A 20,046-nucleotide genomic window follows, 5' to 3' on the forward strand; every position below is an offset into this window, starting at 1 on the left:
AATAGAAGGAAGAAAATTAGTAAGCAGTTATGGAAAGCCAAGGAAACAAGGGCTCGAAATTCGACAGCAAAGGGCTTGCTTAGTAATTAGTGATACATGCTTAAATGCAAGGAGTCCAGAGTATGAGGCAGATGAGCTGAGGGTACAGATTTTTTTTTTAATTCATTCATGGGATGTGGCATCACTGGCTAGGCCAGCATTTATTGCCCATCTCTAATTGCCCTCATTCAGAGGGCATTTTTAAGAGTCAACGACATTGCTGTGGGTCTGAAGTCACATGTAGGCTAGACCGATAAGGATGCCAGATTTCCTTCACTAAAGTACATTAGTGAACCTGATGGGTTTTTACAACACTCAGCAATGGTTTCATGGTCATCATTAGACTTTTAATTTCAGATTTTTATTGAATTTAAATTTCACCATCTACCGTAGTGGGATTCAAACCTAGGTTCCCAGGGCATTACACTGCGTCTCTGGAATACTAGTCTAGTGGCAATACCACTATGCCACTACCTCCCCTTATAGAATAATAGATAATAGAATCATAGATTTGTTACAGCACAGAAGTAGACCATTCAACCCATCATGTCCATGTCGGCTCTTTGGGAGCAATGCAGTTGGTCCCATTCCCCACCCTTTGTCTGTAACGTTGCAAATTTTTTCTCTTCAAGTTTCCGTTTTGAAAGTCTTATTTGTATCTACATCCACCACGATCTCAGGTAGTGCATTCCAGATCCTAGCCACTCACTGCATGAAGAGGTTTTTCCTTATGTCATCATTGGTTCTTTGGCCAATCACCTTAAATCAGTGTGCCCTGGTTATTGACCCTTGTGCTAATGAGAACAATTTCTATCTCCTCTGGTCAGACCCCTCATGATGTTGTCCCAGATTATCATCTCTGACAGCTTTCTCACCACTGATGTTAAACTCACTGGCCTATATTTGCTTACTTTATCCTTACTCTCTTTTTCGAACAAGAGTGTAACATTTGCAATTCTCCAGTACTCTGGCACCACCCGTATTTCTCGGATAGATTGGAAGATTATGGCCAATACTTCTGCAGTTTCCTCCCTTACTTTTGCCCAGGATCTTCTGATGCATCCTGTCCCGTCCTGCTGACATATTGGCTGGGGTTTTCCATGCCTGCTGGCGTTGGGTGTGCTTAGTGGCGTGAGCAGACAATATGGCGCGATTGGTTTCATGACGTTGGGAAACTAGTTTGCAATCATCTGCTCAGCCTGCCATTAGACGTCAGGAACCTTGTTGTAATACATCTGTATATCAGATGTACAGCCCACCGGAATTGTTCCCACCCCAACACACACGCACACACACACCACCACCACCCCCCCCCCCCCCGCCCCCAGCCCTTTGCTGGATCATCTACCCACGTCAGTGGGAAAACACAGATTTGTTTCACAACAGCACATAAACGATGTTCACCTGGCGGGCTGCACTTCGTTTGGGACTTCGAGGTTTGTTTGCCTGCCTTGCTTCAGTCAGCACTCACAGACATCAATGTCAGGCTTCACAGACAGCACCGCATCACTTTTAGGGGTGCTCATGGGCAGGTCTCTATCTACCAGATCAACCATATGTGAGTGGCTTTGCAGTGGCTGCAGGACTAGGGCTTGCTCAGTGAAGTGGCTTCAGACAAGGCAAGAGGCCGCAGGATGAGGGCTGCACTGGGAAAGGAGGGTAACCCAGAGTGTGTGTGGGGGTACATGTTGATCTGTGCAAGTGGCATAAGGATGGTGAGGGCTGAGGAGGCAGTCTCCAAAGGAGGTGAGGCCAGATGGACAAATGTGTGAGAATGGGTGGTGATACCCCTTAAGCTGGCAGTGAATGAGATACCAATGAATGTGTGATGGGCTTGAATATGAGAGTTTAGAGTGATGAGATTGCCATACCCTGACCTCACGGATGAGATCATTTATCGTCTATCTGCATTGGATTGCCAACCTCTTCTGTGTAGCATTGGCACTGATCACCACTGCCACTGCCTCCCAACCCTGTTTGGTCACACTGCTGCCCATCCTGTATCCAGAGTGGGGATAGAGGACATTGCAGCAGGCCTCCACAGTGTCCAAAAGGCGTTCCAGTTATGCGTCACTAAACCTGGGGGCTGCAATCTTTTTGCCTTTCGTGGACATCTTCCCTGCAGTAGTTCTGGCTTGGAAGCACTGAGATGTGTGCGCACATCTGGACTTTAAACATGGCACCTAGCGTGATGAAGCAGCGTGAAGAGAGACAAATGAGAGCCAGCCCGCCATCGAAACAGCATGTTTCCCAGGAATGCATCACTAATGCGGTGGGTTTGGAATGATACGGCATGAAAACCTGCCATTGCGGTTGGTGGGTAAAACATCATTTTACTCACCCGTTACCACACTTAGTGCAAACCTTGGATGATTCCAGCCATCAACTTTTAAGTACTGCCAGGCTTTCTAATACCTCTTCTTTATCAAATTTTAGCCTCAACTATCTTGTCTTTCACTATGACTGATAAAGACAGAGGCAAAATATTCATTTAGTACCTCTGCCTCCTTGCATAGATCCCTTTTTGGTCCCTAATCAGCCCCACCCCTGACCTTGCTACCTTTTTACTATTTATATGTTTACCAAAGATTTTATGAACTCCCTTTTATGTTAGCCACCAGTCTTTTCTCAAATCTCTCTTTGGCTCTCTGATTTCCATTTTCACTTCCCCTCTGAATTATCTATATTCAGCCTATGTCTCACTTGTATGTGACATGTGTATGTGTATGCCTGACATGTGTCATAAACTCTCTTTTTCTGCTTCACCTTACTCTTTATTCCTTTTGTCATCCAGGGAGCTTTGGTTTTGGTTGTTCTCCATTTACCCCTTATGGGAATGCATTCCCACTGTACATGAGCCATCTCCTTTTTAAAGGCAGCTTATTGCTCCATAACAGTTTTCCTGCCAATTTTTGATTCCAAAATGACCTAGGATGGATCTATTCTCACCCACTGAAAACGGACCTTCTCCAATTAAATATTTTTACTTCTGATTGCTCCTTGTCCTTTTATATGGCTAACTAAACCTTATGATGCTGTGCTCATTGTTCCCTAAAAGTTCCCCGACTGATACCTGCTCCACTTAACGCACCATATTCCCCAGAACCAAATCCAGCAAATTCAGAAACTCTTCCTCCTCGCTGTCCTTTGCACTGTTATCATCCCTGACTATATTAGGATAATTAAAGTCCACCATTATCACTACTCTATAGTTTTGCACCTCCCTGTAATTTTCCTGCAAATTTTCTCCTCTATATGTTTCCCACTAGTTGGTGGCCTATAGAATACATCCAGTAGTGCTGTGATAACTCTGATGTTTCTGATCTGTAACTAAATATATTCATTCCTTTGTCCCTTGAGGACATCCTTTCTCTGGAGCACTTTAATATTCTTCTTAGTCATTGTAGCCGCTGTTCCGCTGACTTTTCCTTTCCTACCTTTCCCAAGGGGCAGAATGTTTCCCTTGTTGGGCAGGCGCGCGCCCGACCCAAACAAGAGTAAAATAGTGCGTGATGACATTGGGCGATGTCATCGCACACTTCCGATATTTTGCTCAGCAGGCATGCGCAAGAGGCGGCAGCATGCCCGCCGACAATTAAGTGGCCTATTAAGGCCCTTAATTAATTAAAGAAATCAAAATTTTCGCTGCCCTTCTGGTTGGTAGGAGGCCAAATAGGCCAAGAGGCCTTTGCATTTTTGGCGAAACTTCATCCACTGAGGGAATGAGGTTTCGACCAGTGATAAAAAAATAAAAACTTTTAAAACTCATTTTTAATGACAGAGTCACATGAGGGGACATGTTTTCCTTATTTTTTAATTCTTTATTTTTATTGTTCAAAATCTTCAGCTCCCTGAGGCAGCTAAGGCTCCCAGCACGTGTTTCACACTGGCTTGCCATTAATTGGCCAGGCAGCGTGTAATCGATGTCAGAGCCCGATTGTGGGCAGTGGTTGGCTTCGCAACCGCTTCTGGGCCCCCCTGCTGCACCTGCCCGACAAGGGCAAAATAAGCCCCTGTATCCATGAATATTTTGTACCTAGTCTGCCCTTTTTTGAGCCAAATTCCTGTTAAAGCCACATCATATTCCCACATGGCTATTTGCATCTTTAGCTCACCTACCTTATTTACCACGATCTTTGCATTCACATTCAAGCACTGTAAACCTAATTTAGAACTTGTTGCATTACATTTGCCTGACCCTACTATTTCTTACTCCAGCCTGACCTGTGTAATCCTTTGTGCACCTTCTTTATCCTTCCTCATGCTATACCATGGCTCCCAATCCCCTTGGAATTACTTGCAAATATGATATCATAGCTATCACTGAAGCGTAGCTTAAAGGAGGAAGGCAGGGAATTGGCACCAGGTGAATTGCCCCTATGGAGAGCCTGCGCAGACATGATAGACTGAATGGCCTCCTGTAATGTCACAATTCTATAATTCTGAATACACCTGGGCGGGTGGGAGGGTTATCAGTGGGAAAGCATTTCATTGGTAGTTCAGTTAGATTTAGAGTAGTTATGGAAAAGGATAAAGGTAGACCAAGAGAAGTTTTAAATTGTGAAAAGCTGAACATTATGTGAATTATCTACCTTGTAAATGTTTTTTGTTCTTTGAGTTATAATTTGTAAAAAACAAATTAATTATTTCTCTCTCAGATCTAATCATGGGAACAGTATCAGAGCTAAATGGAAAACATTTCCTGTGCACTTTGGATCTTTACCATCATGGGAATGATCAAACAGAGGTTATTTTAAGCAGAGCTTATGAAAAGAGCTAACAGTTTTGAAGCAACTGACAGCCTACATTTCTATAGTGCTCATCATCTGCAGGAAGACATCTCAAAGTGTTTTATGCTAACAGTAACAAAACAATGTATGCCACAAATGATCTATTGTTAAAATTGGATCCTCCCCCCTTCAGTATTCATTTTAAAAATCAGAACAGTGCAAAAATATATGATTTACTGTCACATTTATCTTATGTGGGTATTTGTGGTTCTTGGGTTTGACCATTCTTCCCATAAAAGAGCACCAGACAGAGTGTGTTGATAGGCATTACAGTTGACCCAGCTCCTGTGCTTAATCATCTACTGGTGTTGGTTTACTGATCAGGAACACAAATCCTTGCTAATATTTATCCTCCCTAGCCCAGGGTTACTGAGGCCAATTGTACCACCTTAATCTTTTAACTGCTAAGGCCAATTAAGTCACCATAAATTGTGGTTCAAATCTAGAACATTTTGATCTTGTATAAGACCCTTGCATCTTGCATGCTTACCCACTAAGCCAGCTGGTGGCTTATAAGTTTGTATATAGCACGGCTAGCAAGATTTCCATTTCAATATTAAACGTATAACATGACAAACAGCAAAACCTGTACTTAATTTGCATTTCAAAAACATTGTCATTGAATACAAGCCTCATAGTTTTTGTCTTATGTGCATAAGTCTCATAGCAGAGTGAGGTCTGTGCCTTAATATTTTGTTTCTAATTGTAAATTTCAGAGCAAAAACATTTTACATGTTGTTTACTTTGTAAATCTCTTGCACACTGTGTTTCTTGGAAAATATAACTGCTTAAGTACCAGGATCCAAACAGAATTCTTTTGTTTAGACAAAATTTTGAATCACTATATGCTCCCATTTCTTGATCGGGAAAGTGTGAATGTGAGTGAATACAGGATTGGGGAGCTCCATAATGGAGTAAGTTTCCTAGCGGTCACTGTCTTAAATTTGTATGCTAAGAATGACCATGAAAATGGTACAGGAAGACTACCAGTTACATGGAACCATAATTCATAAAGGTTTCAAAGGTGACCAGAATAAAATTAACAGTAGTGAGGGAATTATGCTCACCTATTTAATTAAAGAAAAGAAAGTAATATCCTACTCTTGTGGCTAATAACTTCAGTTTACTTGATTATTTTCCTTTCCTTAGAATGTTGCCAGTTTGAATTGCTTGCACCCAGAACTCTTTCATGATTGTAGAATATACTGGGACATGTGAGATGTCTTATTGATTCTATTCACTGATCTGGAAGTTGATACTTTGATAATATGAGATGCCAAGCCAAGGATGTCCAAGCTGCAGTGAATCAGTGACTTGCAAATGAGTGAATGGAATGACTTTAGGACAGTGCTGTAACATCTGTATGCCTCCTGATGTTAGTAATTGCCCGAAGTGAAAATTCATGGGAAGGAAAGTAATTAAACATAAGTCATCTTTTACATTAAGAGATATTCCATCTGCATGAAAATTCAGGCTTTATTTTAAAGGTTTATCCCCTTAATTTTCTTTCTTTTAACATGAACAATGACTATAAAGATATGTACACATCCAAATCAAATATTTTATACAGTAATATAATCAGACAATATATTGAAAAAACATGGTGCATATATTTTTTTTATAATCATGCTTATCAGCTAGTGTCTGTCCTTCAGTGATTTAGCTAAATATGAAATTTTATTTCAAACAACTTTTGAAACTGAAAGAAAGGTTCTCTTTAATATGTCTTCATTGCAGAAGAAATATGATTGAAAAAAGCAGATTGTTTTGAGAGATCTCCTTTTATATATCCAATCTTCCTAAGCCATATATCTCCTGCAACAAAGAAATTGTGAGAACAAAGCTTCTGACTATACTGCTATGAGATGACAAAGGCAACCCGATTTTATATAGATTTTTTCCCATTCCCCCGCCCAAAAAAACATTGGCAGGTGGCTGCCTGTTGCATGATATTTCCACACAGAAGCAAAGTTCAGATATGGCAATGTTTCAAAAATATTTCTCAGCTATTTTGTTTGTCAGTCTTTAAATCTAACCTTTTTGAGACTACCCTATTTAGCTTTTTATAGGCATGAATTATTTTTATTTTTATAGCGTAAATATTTGTGAAAATACCATGGATTGATGAATATGATAAAGGTTGCTTTATTTATTGCTTGCATATTTGATATAAAAATATATTGTTGTTACGGACAGGGGGAGAGTTAATTTAAACAGCACTAACTTCTCCTCTCACCACCCATCCATAAACAAAAAGGTGTTTTGATTTGGTTCCCTCTTTATTCGCAGTGGTATATTCCTCAACCCCTCAATTTTGTTGTGCTTCAATTTTCTCTTAATACCACCGCAGCAAACTCAAGATAGGATGAACTCAAAGGGATAGCTTATTTGCACACACTCAAAACGTGGGATCAGGATCGCAATGTCATCTCCACACTCAGCCAGTAAAGAGAGGGATAGAGATAAGATGGATTTACAGTACAGAAGCCACAGAAAAAGTAAATATTTGTTCATATGGGTTCCAGAGTCCAGAATCAAAGTCCAATAAAGTATTCCTTCACGGACGTGGGCGGGTTGAAAACTGATGCTGCATTATTCACTTTTCCCGTGGTGTTGACTTCACAAAATGAGATAGGCATGCAGAGATGAATCAGTCTTGTAGGTGATGATACAGAATTTCTAGCAGAAGCAGTGTAGATGGGGCCAGCTGTCCAACTTGGGCCAGAGCTCCTTGTCTGTGAGACTGTTAGTCGATGATAAAAAGCAGACTGAGTCTTTGAAGTTCAGCAAGGCAATATTACTGGTTCCACAAGACAGAGGCCCATGTCACATGACTCCCACCTCTTAACACTATTTGACAAAGTATGTGTATCCCTCATCTGGGTCTCAGAGACTGTTAAATGTCTCAAACATTAAGAATTGAAAGGAAGGTTATGAGGCCTTTTGTCTTGGCAGACTCCTATTGGCTTACTTGGGTTATGAGATGCAGATGGCCTTTGTCTAGCTCTCTTTGAATTTGATCTGTGCGGCCCACAGGGTGTCTTCAATGGCTGTTTAGGGATAACAATGTGAGTTTTCCCAATACTGCCAGGTAGCTTCTTTTGTTTGGGGTCACAGACAGATATAAATTCAGCCATTTTAGGTCTTTGTCCAGTTTAAAATTTTTAGAGATAGCAATGAGCCTAGCTTTATATCTATTTTGCAAAACAAAAATGTACAGGGTGAGGTCTTAGCCCTCACATAGTTTACAACAGTTTTCATATATTGTATTTGTACCACAATATATAATGCATACTAACACTCGGTACATTAAGCATTGTGAAATTTTAACCTGTTAAATGAATATATTTAAATCTTTAAGTGTTAAGTATTGGTCATTAATATTTAACTTCATTTTATTTATATTTAAAAATAAACTTGTTTTTAGTCTTAACAATATATTTGGATTATCATTTTCATCTAAAATGTTTCATTCATGGCTATAAAAATTGTACATTTTGTATTCCATTTTGTTGTAATGTGCAACTATTGATTGCAATAAATTTAGTAGAATCAGACAGTAAATTAGTATATTTATGATATCCATTTTCTTCTCAAAGTTTTTGCTTAAAGTATAGGAAATTAATGCCATGATCTTTTCCTTCCTCAAATTAATTAATTACGGCACTGCACCATGAGCTCTTATTTTGCACTGTGACCTTTGATGTGGCACCTTGTTAAATGCCTTCTGGAAATCTAAGTACAGCACATCCACAGGTCCTTCTTTATCCATGTTGCTTGTTATTTCCTCAAGGAATTCCAATAATTTAGTCAAACATGATTTCCCTTTCACAAAACAATGTTGACTCTGCCTGATTGTATTAAGATTTTCTAAGTGCCCTGCTATAACTTCCTTAACAATAAATTCCAGCATTTTCCCTATGACAGATGTTAAGCTAACTGACCTGCACTTTCCTGATTTCTACCTCCCTCCTTTCTTGAATAGGGAGTCATATTCACTATTTTCCAATCTGTTGAGACATTTCCAGAATCTATAGAATTTTGGAAAATTAAAACCCAATTGCTCCTCAGACAACAGTCCTGCCATCCCAGGAATCAGTCTGGTGAACCTTCACTGCGCTCCCTCTATGGCAAGTATATCCTGTCTTGGGTAAGGAAACCAAGGGCACACTTTTCCCAGAATTACACTAAGTACAGTAGTGGGCGGGTAAAATGGAGCCAACCTACTGACAAAAATGGCGGGTTTTCAAACCTTATCATGCAAAGCCAGCCTCATTATTTATTCACTCCCATGAAACATGGCGTTTCCATGATGAGCGGGGTCTCATTCTCCCGCTCACCATCACTCCACTGCTGTTGCATCACGCCGGCCACCATCTTTAAAAGGCAGCCGCCAGCAAAGCACTCATCGCCACCAGCTCACCACCGCTGCCCGGTGGTGATGAGTGCTTTGCTGGCTGCACCCTGGGAGACATGGCCAGCAAAGGAAAAAAGACTGCAGACCCCCACTTCAATGACGGGTCCCTCGAGTGATTGCTGGATGCCGTGGAGGCCTGCCAGGATGTGCTCTACCCCCACACTAGCCGCAGGGTGGACAGCAAAGTCACCAACTTGGCTTGGAGTGGTGGCAGTGGTGGTTAGCACAAACGCCCTGCAGAGGTGCCGCAAAAGGTTGAATGATCTCCTCCATTCCACCAGGATAAATCACTCTTTTCATCACTCCCAACTCACACACACTCAAACCCATCACACATCCACAGGGCCCTCACTCACTGCCAGTGCAAGGGGCATCACCATTCACTCCCTCACACACACTGTCATTGTCCTCATCCCGTCCATGGGACCACTCACCACTCACACAGGCCCGGCATACTTATCATCTGGCCCGGCAGGCATCCTGATACACTCTCCCCATTTCTATGCATGCAGGACAAACTGGCACACAACAGGGGGGAAAGGTCGCAGACAGGTGGAAGGATGCCAGAGATCAAAGTTCTGACAGAATTCAAAAACAGCCTTCCAGCTGGCCGGCGATGACCAGGACTGATCCTGTGCTGACGATGAGGTCGGTGCTGCTCTACGAAGTAAGGATCCAGCAGTGCAACATCCATCAGACAACCATGCCATGAGTGATGCGTCCTCTTTCACAGGCCACTGCCAGGTACTAATTATCTCCCCTTGCTTTCGCAGGCCCATCTGCCAAACAGCTGACTGAGTCCATTAGCCAGGGCCTCCAATCAAGCCCCGAAGAAACCTCTGAAGAGGAATCTGAAGGCAGCCTCACTGAAGACCAGTCACAGCACTCACCCACAGCCATCAGCGCAGAGACACATACCTCGGTGGGACATAGCTTTAGACTAACTTGGGATCACAACCTGGTGAGCACATCACACTTTTTGACCCACAGCAGGCGGAGGCAGGGACTTCCCAGGTCTCCGCCTCTCGGAGGATTGCTGGAGGCCAAGACATTGCTGGGTCCGAGTCAGATGACGAGCCTCTGGACTCGGTCATGTCACATTTGCTGGAGCTGCAAAGGCAAGCTAGGGAACATCAGGAAGGGATGTCCACTGCACTCCTCAGATCGCAAGGCATGATGGAGGGCTCCATCCGTCTTCAGGTTTGAGGTGATAGCGCCGGCATTGCAACACACCGAGATCAACACTGGCAAGATGGCAGCCGCCATGGAGAACTTGGCCCAGGACGTCACTCCTGCACTGCTGCGTGGGCTTAACTCCATTGCTGATGCCATAGTTGGCCTCCAACAGTGTATATGCAAGAGGGGTGCTGAGAAGCTCAATCTCACTCCAGCTACCCTTTCCACTAAGGTAGTCAGCCAGGGCCCTCAAGCACCCATAAGGAGGAGGATCAGCAGGTACACATTCTGGGGCCATCCAGCCAGTTGACTCTGGGAGTGACCGACCAATCTGAATCCCATCTTCCTGTGACCTCCGCGATTCCAGCTTCATAGCCGAGGAGGGCCCCTGCCACACAGCAGGACCCTGAAAGCAGTCCGGGGCCCACCAAATCTCGGCCGTCCGGAGGACACCGGACAAAGTCATCACAGACAGGGTGTCACAGTCAGCAGGCTGCCTCCACCTCTGCTGTGGATGTCCGGGGAGAACCAAGATGTAACGGCAGGATTAAGAAAGTTAGATAAAAGTATTTGCACAGCCTGGCCACGGATGTTGTACATTCTGTTCACTATTGTCAATAAACTCTTAAGATTGTCTCTCTGCCTGTGGATCCTTGTTCTGATGAGCAGTGTTCTTGTCACTCAGATGTGAAACCTTTCTGCACAAGATAAAGGCAGGTGTCTCAGTCAAGGGCCTCTTCCCTGTGCTCTGTGCAGCCTTCAGACCACGGTGATGGCCCAGCCTCACACTCTCTGGAAACATTACTGGTGCCTGCACCTCAGCAGTACTGGTCATTGCTGCCACAACGTAGTGGGCAGGCACCACAGAGTTGTCTCATTCTCTCTGTGCTCTCAGCACCTTTAAGATGGGGCTGGCCCCCATCACATCAGCAACTGTGACCAGTGATACTGTACACCAGCTCCTGAAGGGCTGAGATGCTGAAGGCAGACGCAGCATCAGATGCATTTAAAGTTTCATGGCTGTATATCTGAGATGGCCCTGATCATGGAGTGCAAGCTAGCTGCACTCGGCCAGACAAGAATCAGACATTATTAGAGGCTGTGTGACGATTTATGGAGTATCCTCAATGCATGTTGTCATCATCCTCCTACGATCGAGGGAATATTAAGGTCTCCACTGCATCTCCATGACAGGAGCATTCTCAAAGAGGTTATCGGCGCTGCCATAAGCCAGACTGGAGTCAAACATTCAAAACTGTGATGTGAGTATCTATGGGGACACCTCTGCATGTCGTCACCATCCTCCACAAATCTAGCAGCTATGAGGGCCTCCCTAGCGCGTCTGCTTGTCTAGCCAGTGAATGTGCCTCATCCCCATCATCACCATCCAGGACCCCCTCACCCTCATCCCCATCGTCATCCGAGGAGACCTCCAGCTTCTCCATATCCTCTGCAGCCAGCTCCTCTCCCCGTTGGAGTGTCAGGTTGTAAGCAATGATGATGCGTGACACCCTCTGTGGTCCACCAGACCGGTCCAGGCATCGGAACCGCATCTTCAGTATCCCAATGGTCTGGCCCACTAAGTTACGAGCTGCTGCATGAGCCTCATTATAGCATCACTCTGCTGCAGCCTGAGACTGCCACATGGGTGTTATCAGCCACGGGTGTCATCAGCCGTGTCCTCTGTCCTTGTTCCTAAGGAGCCAACTCTGCAGCCTCTGTGGACCCTGGAAGACTGCAGGGATCTGCGAATGACTCAGGACGTAGGCATCATGCACAATCCCTGCAAACCGTGTGACACCTGCAGGATGCATTTCTGGTGGCTGCATACCAGCTGCACATTCAGTGAATGGAAGCCCTTGTGGTTGATGAACCACCGAGTGTAGCGATAGAGACCTGAGCGCCACATGAATGCAGTCAGTCGCACCCTGCACCTGTGGGAATCCTGAGATCAGGGTGAATCAAATGGCTCTTGCATTGTAGCTGTCCCGGTCCCGGGCAAAATGCACCAAGTTGTGTGCTATGGAGAAGATGTCATCCGTAACTTCATGGATGCGTTTGTGGCTGGAAACTTGTGATAACACACAGAGGTCACCTGTGGAGCCCTGAAAGGAGCCACTGGCATAGAAATTGAGTGCCATGGTCACTTTCACAGCCACTGGCAGTGGATGCCCTCCATGTCCCCTTGGTGCCAAGTCCTGCAGTAAGTGGCAGATGTGAGCCACCAGGTCCCTAGACATGCGCAGTCGTCAGCGACACTGGCTCTCAGTCATCTGCAGGAATGGCAGGGAGGGTCAATAGACCCTGGGTGTCGCTAGGTGCCGACCAACCACTGCTCACTGTCGCTCCTGGGCAGTATGTGCAGGAGTTCCTGCTGCCCATTCTTCATAAGGTTGCTGCTTCTGCATTTGCACAGCCAGGAGCCTCAGTTGCTCTCTCCTCCATCTTCTACGGTCTCTGTAGGCCATCAGGCACACAGCTAGGTCACCAGGATTCATGATCCTGACGTGGTCCTCCTGCAGCATGAAAGAGAGAAGGACATGACTATCATGGCTGTACTTAGCACCTTTCCTGGCCCTGTGTGACCGCCCCATAATGCTTCCTGGAGAGTGCTGGTCACGCCTCAGATGGCCAGAGACAAGTGTGCTACATGACTGCCCTGTCAACCCGCGACATGGGGGAAACTGGTCTAAACCCGGATGCTGAGCTTTCAAGGAGCTGTGAGCACCTCTGCCAGTGACTGCTACATGGCCAACGTTGGCAAGGTGATTGTACAAGGTGTGCAGTCCAACTGCTCTGCAGTTCAATAAAGTGGTGGCTGACCCAAAGTGGGGGTGGGGGGTAAGTTATCGAGTGCTTGATGACCCTTTGATGGCACTGCATTGCTTGTGTGGACAGGCAGGCTAGGAGCCTGACCCCAATCATATCACTGTGCCTGCACCTGACCTGACTCCATTGCACAGGCATGGTCAGTTTACACAGGTGTCCTTAATGCGTGGCCACTTCCCTCGCTTACCCTGACCCCCATCTCAGTTGCCTGTGTGTGGGATGCAGCGCCAGGGCAGCACTTGACCCCCTACCCCTCCAACCTCCTCCCACCCCATTCAGCGGTTACCTCCGAGGCTGGTCGGCATTTGCCCCCTCCGCCCTGCGCCCCTGAGGCCTGTAAACAATGGGCAATCTGTGGAAAACACTGCTGCTCATTCACCTCACTTCCCCCAAAGTGAAGGCCGCCAAGTGCATGTCGCCTGCGTTCTGCTGTGAAACATGTTGGCATGCTTTCCCACTGACGTGGATGGACGATATGGTGGGATTCCAAGAGCCTGGCGGGACGGCCTTTTAATTATATGCTGATGTATTACAATTAGCTCCCCACTGACCGATGGTGGGAAACGCCAGTGGGCTGAGTGGATGATTGTGACCTGCCTTCCCGCCATCGAGAAGCAGATTGCACCATATTTTACATGCACACCATCTATCATGCCCATCACCAGTGAGTTTGGAAAATTCTGCCCCAAAATTGCACACAACGCTCCAGGTGTGGTCTCAACAAGGCCCTGCACAGCTGCAGTAAGACATCCCTACTCCTATACTCAAATCCTCTTGCAATAAAGGCCAACATTCCATTTGCCTTCCTAATGGCTTGCTGCACCTGCATGCTTGCTTTCAGTGACTGATGTACAAGGACACCCAGGTCCCTTTGTGCATCAACATTTCCCAATCTATCACCATTTAAATAATGCTCTGTTCTTTCTGTTTATCCTACCAAAGTGTATAACTTCACATTTATCCATATTACACTGCATCTGCCATATATTTGCCCACCCACTCAACTTGTCTAAATCGCCTTGAAGTCTCTTAACATCCACCTCACTGCTCACATTTTCACCAAGTTTCGTGTCACCAGCAAACTTGGAAATATTACATTTGTTTCCCTCATCTAAATCATTGATATATATTGTGAATAGCTGGGTCCCAAGCACTGACCCCTGTGGCACCCCATTAGTCACCACCTGTCACTCCGAAAAAGACCATGGACAGAATTTTTGGGCCCCGCATGTCAGCGTGTGAAATGACGCATAGTGATGTCAGGCAAGCGTCCCGATGTCACCGCGCACCATTGCGATATTTTGCTGGGCGGGCACGCGATGAAGTTCAACGCGTGCCCGCCATTAATTAACGGGCTAGTTGAGGCCCTTAATTCATTAATCGACGCCGATTTTCAGCCGTCCGTGCTATCTTCAGGTCGGCGCACAGGCGCAGCGTGCAGGCGGGTGAGAGACTTTTTAATCAAACTCATCGACGGGCAGGATAAGAGGGCTCAGTGGGGTTGTCAATCTGGTCTGTGAGTATTTATAGCAGAAAGTTTTTTAAATGTGTCTGTGTGATCTGTAGCAGTTCAGAACAAATTCCAGCAGCTTTCTGTGTACTTTGAACCTTCAGATCAGCACTCTGCAGTCAGCAATCTTTATCAGGCCTGCAGCTTTCCAGAAGCCTCACTTTAGCCTAGTATGGGTACTGACATGTCCACTGGAGGCAGCTGCTCTGAGGAGGAAGGGAGGGATAGAATAAGGAGGACGCCAGGAGTGGACAATCTGCCAACTTTGGGGGTACAGGCGCAGGCACAAGGGACGCAGGGCCAAGAGGTAGTCCAAGGTGGAAGAGGTCACAGAAGACGCCACTATCCTGCTACCAGGGTATACAGACGGCAAGGCAGTTACCTCAATATGATTGAGGTGCAGTGCCGTAGGAGGCTCTGACTATCAAGGGAGACAGTCAACTACATCTGTCAGATGATTGGCCCTGAGATGTCTTCTAACTGTGTGGGCAGACACCCCATGCCAGTGGCTCTGAAGTTCACAGTTGCCCTCAACTTCTATGCCTCTGGCTCATTCCAGTGGGTGTTCTTTGCCGTGTCACCCAATCAGCTGTGCACATTTGTATCAAGCAGGTCAAAGATGCTCTGTTCAGGCGTGCATTGACCTTCATCCACTCCCACTGGGACCAGGCAAACCAGGCACAGTGAGCCGGAGGCTTCGCGGCTATTGCTGGGTTACCCCACGTCCAGAGTGCAATAGACTGCACACATGTGGCCATCAAGGCGCCAGCAGGTGAACCCGGTGCCTTCGTCAACAGGAAGGGCTTCCACTCCATGAACGTGCAGATAGTGTGTGATCACAGGATGCTGATTCTACAAGTCTGTGCAAGGTACCCAGGCAGCTCCCACGACGCCTACATTCTCAGACACCCCAGGTCCCGGGGCTCTTCAGTGTCCCGGCTCGGCTTGATGGATGGCTGCTGGGTGACAAGGGCTATCCCCTCAGGAGGTGGCTCATGACACCTCTCCACCATCCAATATCATTATAGGTGTAAAGCATTCACTAAAACTGTAAGCTTATGGGCAACCCTCAAAATTTAACTATAGTAAATGAAAAATTTTACATCTGCACTCACTTCCTGTCGTGCCTTGTGTCAATATTTTAAAACATAAGTTCAAACCGCCATTTTAAAAAATCCTGTCATTTGACCATTGCAATTAGAATATTATAAAATCAAGAACCAAAAGGGAGAGAGTAAATTCACAGAATCACAGATTCTTTACAGTGCAGAAGGAAGCCATGTGGCCCATCGAGTCTGCACTGGCTCTCTAAAAGACCATTCTACCTAGTCCCACTCCCCTGCCTTTTCCCTATAACTTTGCATATTCTTTCTTTTCAGATAGCAATCCAATTCCCCTTTGAATACCTTGATCAAACCTGCCTCCACCACCCTCTCAGGAAATTTGTTCCAGACTCTAACCACTCTCTGGGTGAAAGAAATTTTCCTCACTTCTCTTTTACTCCTTTTTCCAATTATTTTGAATCTGTGCCCTCTAATTCTTGATGCACCCTTGAGAGGGAACAGTTTATCACTATTTATCCTGTCCATACCCCTCAGGATCTTGAATACCTCTATCAAGTTTCCTCTCAGCCTTCTTTTCTCTAAGAAAAGCATTCCCAACCTCTCTAATCTATCCTAAAGCCCTAGTTCTTTATCCCTGGAATCATTCTTGTGAATCTCCTCTGTACTCTCTCCAATGCCTTCACTTCCTTCCTCAAATAAGGTGCCCAAAGTTGATTGCAGTACTCTAGATGAGGCCTAACTAGTGTATTTTAGAAGTTCAACATGACCTCCTTACTCTTGTACTCAATGCCTTATTAATAAAGCCTAAGATACTATATGTTTTATTAACTATTCTCTCAATGTGCCCTGCCATCTTCAATGACTTATGTACACATACACTGAGATCCCTGTTTCTGCACTCCCTTTAGATTTTATCCTTTTATTTTATTCCTCATATTCTTCCTGCCAAAATAAATCACCTCACTCCTCTCTGCATTGAACTTCATCCACCACTTGCCTGCCCAACCCACCAACATGTCTATGTTCTTTTGAAGTTCAAGACTATCCTGATCACAGTTGACAATGTTTCCAATCTCCGTATTATCTGCAAATTTTGAAATCATATCCTGAACACCACAATCTAGGTCATTAATATATATGAGGAAGAGCAAGGGTCCCAACACTGACTCCTGGAGAACTCCACTACAAACTTTCCTCCAACCTGAATACCGTCCATTAACCACTTTTCTTTGTTTCCTGTCACTCAGCCAATTTCTTATCCAAGTGCTTACCAGCATACCTCCTCTCTCACCTCAGCCTGGGTAGCATTTTCTTCCTTTGGAAAGTCAAACGCAAAGTATTTGTTTAATACCTCTGTTATTTCTCCTGCCTCCGTATACAAGTCTAATTTTTAAAACTTCATTCACAGGATGTGGGCTTCATTTGCTGGGCCAACATTTATTGCCCATCCCTAGCTGCCCTTGAGAAGGTGGTGGTGAGCTGCCTTCTTGAACCTCTGCAGTCCATGTGGTGTAGGTACACCCACAGTGCTGTTAGGAAGGGAGTTCCAGGATTTTGACCCACTGACATGAAGGAAAGGCGATATATTTCCAAGTCAGGGTGGTAAGTGACTTGGAAGGGAACTTCCAGGAGGTGGTGTTTCCATTTATCTGCTTCCCCTGTCCTTCTAGGTGGTAATGGTCATGGGTTTGGAAAGTGCTGTCTAAGGAGCCTTGGTGAATTCCTACAGTGCATCTTGTGGATGGTACACATTGCTGCTACTGTGCGTCAGTGGTGGAGGGAGTGAATGTGGTGCCAATCAAGCGCACTGCTTTGTCCTGGATGGTGTCCAGCTTCTTCAGTGTTGTAGGAGCTGCCCTCATCCAGGCAAGTGGGGAGTATTCCATCACATTCCTGACTTGTGCCTTGTAGATGGTGGACAGACTTTGAGGAGTCAGGAGGCGAGTTACTCGTTGCACGATTCCTAGCCTCTGACCTGCTCTTGTAGCCACAGTATTTATATGACTAGACCAGTTCAGTTTCTGGTCAATGGTAACCCCCCATGATGTTGATAGTGGGGGATTCAGTGATGGTAATGCCATTGAACATCAAAGGGCAATGGTTAGATTCTCTTTTGTTGGAGATGGTCATTGCCTGACACTTGTGTGGTACGAATGTTACTTGCCACTTGTCAGCTCAAGCCTGGATATTGTCCAGGTCTTGCTGCATTTGGACATGGACTGCTTCAGTATCTGAAGAGTCATGAATGGTGCTTAACATTGTGCAATTATCAGCGAACATCCTCACTTCTGACCTTATGATGGAAGGAAGGTTATTGATGAAGCAGCTGAGATTGGTGGGCCTAGGACACTACCCTGAGGAACTCCTGCAGTGATGCCTTGGAGCTGAGATGACTGACCTCCAACAACCACAACCATCTTCCTTTGTGCTATGTATGACCCCAACCAACGGAGAGTTTTCCCCCTGATTCCCATTGACTCCAGTTTTGCTAGGGCTCCTTGATGCCACACTCGGTCAAATGCTGCCTTGATGTTAAGGGCAGTCACTCTCACCTCACCTCGGGTGTTCAACTTTTTTGTCCATGTTTGAAACAAGGTTGTAATGAGGTCCGGAGCTGAGTAGCCTTTTCCGGAACCCAAACTGGGCATCTGAGACAGGTTATTGCTGAGCAAGTGCCACTTGATAGCACTGTTGATGACCCCTTCCATTACTTTACTGATGATGAAGAGTAGACTGATGGGGCAATAATTGGCTGGGTTGGATTTGTCCTGCTTTCTGTGTACAGGACATACCTGGGCAATTTTCCACATAGCCGGGTAGATGCCAGTGTTGAAGGTGTACTGGAACAGCTTGGCTAGGGACACGGCAAGTTCTGGAGCACAGGTCTCCAATACTATTGCCGGAATATTGTCAGGGCTCATAGCCTTTGCAGTATCCAGTGCCTTCAGCCGTTTCTTGATATCACATGGAGTGAATCGAATTGGCTGAAGACTAGCATCTGTGATGCTGGGGACCTCCAGAGGAGGCCGAGATGGATCTTCTGCTTGGCACTTCTGGCTGAACATTGTTGCGAATGCTGTGCTGGGCTCCTCCATCATTGAGGATAGAGATATTTGTGGAGCCACCTCCTCCAGTGAGTTGCTTAATTGTCCACCACCATTCACAACTGGATGTGGCAGGACTGCAGAGCTTAGGTCTGATCCATTGGTTGTGGGATTGCTTAGTTCTGTCTATCACTTGCTGCTTATACTGTTTGGCATGCAAGTAGTCCTATTTTATAGCTTTACCAGGTTGACACCTCATTTTTAGGAATGCCTGGTGCTGCTCCTGGCATGCAAGAGCACTCTTCATTGAATCAGGGTTGATCCCCTGGCTTGATAGTAATGGCAGAGTGGGGGATATGCTGGGCCATGAGGTTACACATTGTGTTTGAGTACAATTCTGCTGCTGCTGATGACCCACAGCGCCTCATGAATGCCCAGTCTTGAGTTGCTAGGTCTGTTCAAAATCTATCCTATTTAGCACGGTGGTAGAGCCACACAACATGATAGAGGGTATCCTCAATGTGAAGGCGGGACTTCATCTCCACAATGATTGTGCAGCGGTCACTCCTACCAATACTGTCATGGACAGATGCATTTGCAGCAGGCAGGTTGGTGAGGATGAGGTCACGTATATTTTTCCCTTTTGTTGGTTCCTCACCAACTGCCGCAGACCCAGTCTAACAGCTATGTCATTTAGGACTCGCCCAGCTCGGTCAATAGTGGTGCTACCGAGCCATTCTTGGTGATGGACATTGAAGTCCCACACTATGGGCATCTGTGGATTGCCACAGTCTCAGAATGATACCCATGTGTTAATATAGTATAATCTGTCTAATGTTTGCAAACACCAGATGGCCATGACTAACTTGAGAAAGAATGTAGCAAACAAGATAAATCCTTTGTTTATACCATATATAAAGGCAGGGACCTTCCAGTTGAATTCGGACTTCACCTGTGGACTAGGTTCGTGACCGGTGCCAAGGAACTTGGGAATATCTCTCAACCAGCTGTCGTTGTGGGGTCCCCGACGGGCAGAAGGATGTGTGATTATTGCTTGTAGTTGTGTAAATATAATAAAGTAACATTTAATAGTCAATTGTCTCCTTTGATTTTACTAATATCAGTCAGACCCGAACAAAGCGTTACCCTATAACGTAACATTTGGCATAGTCAGCAG

At 45.5% G+C, this 20,046-nt stretch overlaps 2 protein-coding genes across 2 annotated transcripts in view; both read left to right on the forward strand.

Annotated features, from left to right (window-relative positions):
• Window positions 1-4,857, forward strand: part of LOC121283896 (RPA-related protein RADX-like) — a 109,284-nt gene extending 104,427 nt beyond the window's left edge. Inside the window, exon 13 of the mRNA XM_041198699.1 lies at window positions 4,698-4,857. Coding sequence (XP_041054633.1) covers window positions 4,698-4,819 — 122 coding nt within the window. The 3' untranslated portion in view covers window positions 4,820-4,857. The remainder of the gene's footprint in view (window positions 1-4,697) is intronic.
• Window positions 4,858-5,786: 929 nt separating this feature from the next.
• Window positions 5,787-20,046, forward strand: part of LOC121283897 (DNA-binding protein RFX8-like) — a 136,161-nt gene continuing 121,901 nt past the window's right edge. The window contains exon 1 of the mRNA XM_041198700.1: window positions 5,787-5,918. Coding sequence (XP_041054634.1) covers window positions 5,787-5,918 — 132 coding nt within the window. The remainder of the gene's footprint in view (window positions 5,919-20,046) is intronic.

The sequence above is a fragment of the Carcharodon carcharias genome, chromosome 11 (genome assembly GCF_017639515.1).
Source record: "Carcharodon carcharias isolate sCarCar2 chromosome 11, sCarCar2.pri, whole genome shotgun sequence".
Lineage (NCBI taxonomy): Eukaryota > Metazoa > Chordata > Chondrichthyes > Lamniformes > Lamnidae > Carcharodon > Carcharodon carcharias.